The sequence below is a fragment of the Hipposideros armiger genome, unplaced genomic scaffold, assembly GCF_001890085.2.
Source record: "Hipposideros armiger isolate ML-2016 unplaced genomic scaffold, ASM189008v1 scaffold_78, whole genome shotgun sequence".
In the NCBI taxonomy this organism is placed as follows: Eukaryota; Metazoa; Chordata; class Mammalia; order Chiroptera; family Hipposideridae; genus Hipposideros; species Hipposideros armiger.
The window spans coordinates 4204534-4213131 of NW_017731428.1; the positions used below are offsets into that span (position 1 = coordinate 4204534).

An 8598-nucleotide genomic window follows, 5' to 3' on the forward strand; every position below is an offset into this window, starting at 1 on the left:
CACATATAACATTGGTAATGCTTTTAACTTAGAAAACAGATTTCCATTTTTATAAATGCATTTTAAAGAAAAGGGTGAGACTGAGTTCTGATTTATATATACAGTAGTATATTGAGAGGTCTACAATTATGAAAAAAAAACAGGTAGAACAATTAATTTCAACTATCCTTTGGTATCTTTTACACATAAACCTGTCACTTTCAATAACAACATAAGATGCTTCATTGAATGGGCCTCAAATACTCAAGACATTTGTTTTAATTCAGGGTGATTTTTTTAGTACCAAAACAAGTTTTTAAGAAATGTTATCACTTACAAATATTAAAAATTAGCATAATTACATTGGCATAATGTAAGGAGCGTCTTTCCCATGATAGACGGGAAATAGTCTGTATTTCTCACAAAGTTTGACCCAGAAACTATTCTGAAATCAAAATTTTCAAATAAACACACCCACATTTCACTGATGCCTTCAAAAGATCAAAATATCTGTTAACACAGTATGGTCTTAATTGATGTATTAAAATATTTTTTTAAAGTTATCAAGCTTACTAAAAGCTAACATTTAAATAGCTCTTACTGGGTCCCAGGTACTGTTCTAAGAGTTTACATCCTATCTCATTTATTGTCCTTAACACCCTATGCGAGAGACCATTGTTGTCCATCTTTAAGAAGGTAGATAGAAAAAGGGAGGGACAGGGCAGCTAAGTAAATCGCCTGAGGTCTCATTCTCCCTTAATTTGTCAAATACAAACTTCTGTGATTTACTACAAAAATAAGAAGCTTGGAGAGAGTAAAAGGAAAAATACCAGATTAATTTGTTCAATGTTCTTAAACCGCAAATGATTTAATTAAGAGAAATCCTCCTTTTCCTTAAAACTCTCTAGCCTGAAGCTCAATTCTGAGACCACTGCATTAAAGCATCTAGTCCCAAAGGGGTTCTCAGAGGCTCTGCAGTTACCTGCCACACGAACACTCAAGGCAGCGGCTGCACTATCTGGGGAATGAACACGGGAATCCTCTCAAACACGGTTCCATTTTTTTCCTTCTCTACCCATGGACTCTTCTCAAAGCAGAAATGGGGAGAACCCCCCCGCAACTCATCCTTGAGTCCATGTCACATGTGATTATTTAGTCCCCAAAACAGCAATTGGTTATCCCAAATCTGATAAAGTGCCCTAGAAGTCTGCGCTCTCCAGGGAGGGCAGGGGGGACGGACAACAGTCTGTCAGGCTCAGCTGGGACCCTCTTTCTATACTGAAATAAATAACTGCCTGTGAATTTATGATCATGATGAGTGACTTCTAACTGGCAGGAATAAAATGCCTTCCCAACAGGTCGCCATTCTTATTAATTTCATTTGAATACTAACCTCACTGTACCCATGACTGTCAAAATTAAACAAAATATGTTAAGTGTGAAACATTACAGCTAGCTAATGCTATTTTAAATGGAAGTATAATTGACGTATTACATTAGTTTCAGGTGTATAACATTAGTTTCACGTGTTTGATATTTGTATCCATTACAAAATCACACAACTCCATTTTTGCCACAAATATGAAGGCATTACACTTTTGCACTGGTAAGTAGGAATGGCTGAAATTAAGAAGCTGGTGGATTACTGGTAAGTCTTGTGGTGAAGAACAGCATATTCACATCTGTTTGTTTTAAGATCTAGTCTATAATCATTACTATACCATTTTGTATCTGGACTGCAGCTGTGCCAAGAAGGACAGTGAGGAAAGCGAACCCCACTGAAGTCAGAAGGTTTTTAAGCCTAGGCTCTGGCAACCACTTACCTGCTGTGAATCAAAAACAAAACATGACCTCTATGACCCTGTTGCCTCATTTTGTAAAATGAGAATACCACCCACCGTTGAGGGATGTTAGCAAGTTAGATATTAGCTTAGGTAATACCAGCGAAAATGCCTTGCAAAAGTCAAGTACCAAACAAATGTAAAGCATTGCTAGTTATTACTAAGAACAAAACATTACCACTTTTTTTTTGTAGGAATAAAGCAACAGATGGCTCATAAATCAGAAAAGCTTGGTAAAGATCTTACCATAAGCCAGCCCTCAGCAACACTTCAAAGATCACAAGAATTACTTAATCAACCAAATTTGCCATCTTTTTAATTACTTAAAAAAATTTTTTTACGCATTCTTGTCACTCCAATGATGAACGTGAAGATGAAGAGTGGAACTTAAGATGCTTTTCAACACTGCGTTCATATGCAACAAAAACACCGATTATCAGAAGTCTTTTATTGGAAAAGTCGCATCACTTTCTATCCACGTTTTTATAATCATTGTCAACACCTCTACATTACTCATGAAAAATTTTAGGACTCTTTATAAATATGGTCTTCTTCATAAGAATTTTTGGTAATGGTTTCAAGGTCTAACGTTCGAAACGCTCTCTCTCCCGTTTGGTTGTCGTTTACTGCAGACACTTCACCATTATGTGGACCCCGTGGATACAGAAGCTGACAACAAACGAGTACTCTGCATTTTGGAAAGAAGGAAACTGAGGCCCAGGCTTTAGCACATGTCCAAGGTCACACACGGCGAGATAGGGACACGCAGGGTTGCTGTTTTTCCAAGGCTGTCGCATACGACGTGGTAAGCCAGCACTCATGGCCCAAGAGAAACGGCAGGCAGAGCCGCATGCTCACACACCCATGCTTTCTCCCCACCCTCACTCAGGTGCAAAAAAACAAGAGGGGGCTGACGCGCTGGGATCACGGCTCCGCGGTCAACTCTGAGACAAGTGTCACCTCCTCTCCACGCCTAGCCTGCCAAGACGCGCCCGTAGGGGACGAACGGGGTGTGTAGACGTACACACACACACGTACACACACACACGACCCACGGCCTGCGCGCAGCCACCCGCTCCCTTCGGCACGTCTCGGTCCGCAGAGCCGTCCCGGGACGCAGGCTACCCGGTTCCCCTTACCAAGAAGCCGGAGGAAGATCTGGAGCCCGAGGCAGAACCTGCTTTGGCTGGAATCGTAGTAGGAGTTGAAGATGGCGTCGATGATGTAGAGGCAGGGCACCCGGAGCGCCACTTCGAGCGCCGCCCAGACCTGCTGATGGGCCATCCGCACCTGCTGCTGCGGGGGCCCCACCGCCGCCATAAGCCGCTGCCACACCGGGGCTGGGCGGGCCGGGCCGGGCAGCGCGGGGCAGGGCCCGGGACGACGGCCAGGGGCGGGGGCTGATGCGGGCGACTCCGCCCTTCCCTCCTCTCCGGTCTCACGGCCCGCCCCGCCGCCCGCTCTCGTCTCTCGAGCTGGAGCAGGCGGCGGCGGCCGAGGAAGCGGCGTCGGCAGCTCCCCGGAGGCCTCTGGGTGTCGGTGTTTCCGGCTGGCTACGGCCTGGCCCCTCCTCCCTCCCCAGCATGCCCCGCCTCCCCCGCCCGCAGAGCCACCATCTTGACCTAGCTCGCCCGCTTCAGCCTCGCCGCTCTTGCCAGGCCGAGGCTGCGCTCCCGGTCACGTGAGACCGCGGAGACCGCGCCGCCGTGGCGTCATAATCCGGCGCCAGGGAATCAGAATATGCCGTTGCTGGGGTAGCCCATGATTACAGATGCTGACGTTAACTGGCCAAGTCTTTTTATTTGGTTGTTGAGTTCCTCTTCCATGGAAGATTGTCTCTGATAGGCACTGTTATGCAATACAAAGTTCTTTACTCCTGTGCCCAATCCCATAGATGTCTCCTCTGCTTCTTCTCCAGGCTCCCTTGTCCCTGATCTCTCTCTCCGTCCCTCCTCCCCTCTACCCCCCGCCGATCAACTAGCCAACCTATTTGCCACTTGCCATGAGGGTATATTCTTACTTCAGGCCAATTCTCTTTTCACACAAAGTGTATGACCAGGAATATTGCCCAGAATTCTGCCTTTTGGGAAGATTCCACTCAATACTGTCTTAAGGCCATTCCTAAGTAGGGCTGTAGGGCAGCAGCAGACTATTTTTGTTTTGAACTTATATTCCACAAAACCTCATCAATGAACTTAGCTCTGGCTTTTTTGTCCTCCTTCAGCTAGACATGAGGGCCTCTCAAGCAGCCATAATTGTGAGCTGAGGGAGGGACATTGGTGTAAGACTTGTAAGTATGACATGGGAGTCTGGGCCACCTGCCTGTGCACCTAATTCCTCTGACCCTGCTTGTCATCAATTCTAGATGTACCTCTTCCATCTTACCATGCATTGACTTGATGGGCCTGACAAAACCCAGCTCATGATGGACAACTCTGGCTACAGGGTCACTTGATATCTCATGAGATGCTGAGTTCCTACTAAGGCCCATTAGCATGCAAGGACTCATTTTTGAATGGCATGTGGTTCTCTGCTGCAGATGGCCTGGCCTTGCTACAGAAACCTAAGAGTCTACACCTTGTGATTCTCCTGTTGCAGCTTGCCATAAACTCCCAGGGCTGCTCTGCTTATCACAGATACAATTGTCCCATAAAATCTCCTCCATTGAACAGCCTATGTAACAAGGCTAATCACACTGCAGCCTGTACCTGCTACAGAGCCTTTAGATGCTGTGGATCCCACTGAAAACTGTCACCCAGTATATGAATCAGAGCAATATTCCCAAGTTCTGAATTCCCACAAAGAAGCCTATAGAGCTTGGTGTACTTCCTTAGTGGCCAAGTAATACTGATCAAATGAGTGGGCGAGATGCAAAAATTTGTTCTTTATCGTGAAGGAGATATCTTGGCATTCAAGCAGATCACTTGGACCCTAAAAATTTCAGAGTCCATGTCAATCTTCTTTCACCACTGAACACTCAGGACATGGTAGAGATAGAGATGATAGAGATAGAGGACAGAGAGATAGAGCGATGATAGAGAGATAGATAGACAGAGAGATATCAGGTTGAATTCATTCATGTGCTGCCTATCCACAGCTCATGGAAGGAAGGTAACCCCTCAGCCGCGAGACATGTGTGGCTCTCAGACTCATCTTCCTCACTGTTTCTCCCCTGCCTTCCTCTCCACATTGGCTCAAGCCCCAGCTTGGCATCTTTAGTTTAAGGCAGGAAAGCCATAGATACACAAGTAAGAACAAACACAGTAGGTAAAAGAGATGATTAAGGCAAACACAGGCCACTCAGTGGGATGGCAATGGAAATAAGGAGGTCCCCTCTGTGGTGGGATCACATGATAGCTAACATTTTCGGAGGCTTGCTGTGTCCAAGACACTTGTTCTTTTTAATCCACATCTTCAACACATCTCTCACTGATTCCTCTTCCAAACTGATCTAATGACAATGTCACAAACATTTTCTGAGCATTCAAACTTCTGACCCTGTTAATTTCTTCAATTAGCATCTATTTCCACCCTGCCACTTACCAAAATTTTACCCAGTTTTTAAGCTCTTAACTGCCTCTCTGAAGACTTGCCCATTCACTTCTCAGAACTTTTCTCCCCCATCTTTGCTCCTACAACATGCTTTCACTAATATGGCACTTATTTCACAGTATTCCAATTTGTTGAGTATTTGTGTTATTTTGGCTGCTAGGTTGTGAGCTACTCAGAGACATAAACCATATCTTATGAATATATTTTCTGTGACTCGTGTATATAACAGGCACTTAATATTTGCAGAATAACACAAACAGCACCAGTGCTGTCCTTACTTCCACTGTTGTGAGGACAAGCAGCCCGGCCCAACCCCAGTCAGACAAATATGCCAGATACAGTCATAATCCTGATAAAGCCACACTTTTCCCTGTTTCTTTTATCAGGCAAACAAGCCAACAGGGCTTCAAAATGCACCAAAACAAAGCTCTGAGAAGTGATTCTCTACAATTAGTCATTCCAAGAGTAAACAATGGTGATGACATACAGCCATAAGGTGAGGCTTGAAACACTGCAGAACGTCCTTACATTCTCTCTAGCTCCTTGTGTTGGTCCTGACATTGTCAGCCAGGGAAGGAAGATGAAAAGGGAGTCTGGGGCCTTTAAAAATCTAAGTTTAATTAGAACGTTAAAAATAGCTAGCAATTGGCAGCTATTGCACAAGCTTAAGACTGAAACTCTAGTTTCCCTATGATTTAAAACAGTCATTTTTATCCCTTTTTCTACCACAATAAACTTAATATTTAAGACACTCCCTCCCAACACTCATTTCGGAATGCCAAAGTAGGGGAGTAGAGTTAACACACTAGGGTAATTTTTGTCCTCTCCCCTCCCGAACTGAGTCATAATAACAAATTTTAATGCCTTGATTTGGACTCCATTGCTTAGTTCCATCAATTTTATTTCTCAAATCCATCCACCTCCCACTGCCACCCCCCTAGCAAAGCCACCATCACCTCATGCCTGGACAACCCCAGAAACTCCCCCACTGGTCTGCTTCAATCTGGTCCCCCTGGAGTCGATTTTCCATATTGCAGTTAGAATGATTTTGAACAGCACTGTCTTTGCATTCTAAAATAACCAATACCCTGGGTACAGCTGCTTATTAGACAATAGCCATGTGAGACAGTTCCAAGAAACCCTCATTTTGTGAATAAAGAAATCCAAGGCCAAAGGAATATTGAAACCATGTACCCAAGGTCAGATAGAACTGAGGTCAGAATTTGGAATTCTATTGCATAGGTGGGCCTCATTTCAATGAGCCACACTGCTGCTCCCAGATATGTAGCTTATTTGTCAGTGTGATCAATGGAAGACAAATGAAATAATTTGGATTGGTCTAGAGCCTGCTTTCAGGGGCACAACTTATAAAAATAGATTACCAGGAGACAAGAGGGGTGAGAACTCGGCAGAGCTGATGCATTACAGGTCACTCCACACAGATCCTCATGTCTCAGGACCCACCTTCTCTAGCCAACCAGAGGACAGGGGCGGCATTCCAGATCCAGGACTACGTGATCCACGTGGGGAGCATAGGATTTCACTGGTTGGATGTGCAAGATTTGTGTCTTCCATGGTTTCCCGTGCACCTGCTGAAGAAGGGTGGCAATGCGAGTTTCTGCAAATTGCGCCCACCTGTGCCACTCTGGCTTGGTGGCTGTGGACAGCACGTTTCTCCTAGAATCCCTGGTAGCTCCATTTCCCCCATGATTGGTCATAATTTGCTGAGGATAAGGCCAACGCTCCTTCTCCATTTCACTGCTTCCAGGAGGCTGGAGATTCTTCCCCGGGAAAGATTCTACATTTTGATGGATATGCAAAATGCCCCCAGCATCCTTTCGAAGCACTTGACAGGCAACGGGCCAGCCTTCTTCAGAGCTGGGAATCAGCCCCAAGTTCACCCTGTCCGCAATGTCTGAGAGCTTCAGTTTTCTGTTATCCCCAAAGTGTATTTGGCACCGATCTACGACTCCATTGATCTCAAGGTTATTTCTCAGAGCAACTACGGCATGAGGGTTCCACTCACAGGCATGCACGAAGGCAGCACCAGCATGAACTAGGAAGGGCAATGTAAAATAACCAATTCCTGCATAAAGATCCACCAGCACTTGTCCAGCGCAGGGCAGCGATGCCACTCGAAGTTTCTCAGTGATGTTTCCGAAGGAGAACATACACTGGGTTATGTCAAACTCATATCGGATCCCGTTAGCCACATGCTCGACCCAGCCATCGTCACCCAGCAGCAGAGTCACTGCTGGAGTTCGAGTGCCATCCGGTGATACCCGCCCTCGTTTGGCCAAACGCTGGACTCCAAGTGCCGAGGCAACAGTCTCCCAGAGCTCTGGTCCCAGATTTTTCCACTGCTTGGCTTTGAAACAGTCCTCACTCAGCAACAAGAGGTTACCGTGTCGTTGCCAAGATCGGGGCAAATCAGCCTCCAACTCAGCTGACCATGGCACTCCCTGGCCCTCCACCCAGCGACTCACCTCAAGACACAGCCTTTGGGCAGGTGAACAACCCTGGGCCTTCTTTGAAGGAACAGGATCCAGGAGATGCGTTAGCGTACAGGTGCTGCCTGGAGCCACACGATTCCTCAGCTCCTGCAGGTGCTGCGCAGGGAGGGCCCCTCCCAGCACGGGCAGCGCCACGGTGCCATCCGGCATCTTTTCCACACGGTGCTGTCTATCCAGGAGTTTCTCCCTCTCGAGATAGTCCCTGTATCGCTGAGTAAACCGAGGCTCAGTCACAACTGCGACAACAGCCGCGGACTTCCCACCTCCTCGCTCCATCCTGCTGGCCCCACATGCTCTCGGATTCACCGCGCGAGACGCCCTCTTCTCCGGGACCACTCACCGCCCAAAGCACATCTACGGCGGCAGCCGGAAGAGAGCCGCGCATGCCGCTGAGCCGGGGGCGGAAGTGACGTCGAACAGGCAGGCCGGAATTAAATATGTCGGTGCGCTTGTTGGCGAATGGCGTCGCCGTTGCTATGGTGAAGCCTCTCCCGCCACCTTTATTGTCGTCGACCATGGCTTGTTCGGAAAATTAGCAATGAAAGGAATGGTGTGGGCTTAGAAAATTAGTCGGTATCTTCCAGAACCCTCATGCGCTCTCCTCAGTGCTGCTCACGAATCCAAAGAGGTGAACCTGGAATGATGATGGCATAGTTTTTATTTATGTATTTAAACAAGTTTATTAGGGCAAGCTCTAAAGTATGAACAAGTGA

The 8598-nt window shown here is 46.5% G+C and overlaps 1 protein-coding gene across 4 annotated transcripts in view; it reads right to left on the bottom strand.

Moving 5' to 3' along the window:
• The window catches only part of RNF139 (ring finger protein 139), a 39188-nt gene extending 30927 nt beyond the window's left edge, over positions 1–8261 (bottom strand). Inside the window, exons 1-2 of one of the 4 annotated variants that reach the window (XM_019643433.1) lie at positions 7859–7948; positions 6837–6964 (exon numbers count right to left, since the gene is read on the bottom strand). Coding sequence is in view for 3 of the 4 variants with exons in the window: in XM_019643434.1 (XP_019498979.1) it covers positions 6842–8161 (1320 nt within the window). In the remaining variant the exon portion in view is untranslated. Of the gene's footprint in view, positions 1–2959; positions 3458–6836 lie in introns of those variants that run through there. The other 3 variants (XM_019643435.1, XM_019643431.1, XM_019643434.1) reach the window with 3 other exon arrangements.
• Between the last annotated feature and the right edge of the window lie 337 nt (positions 8262–8598).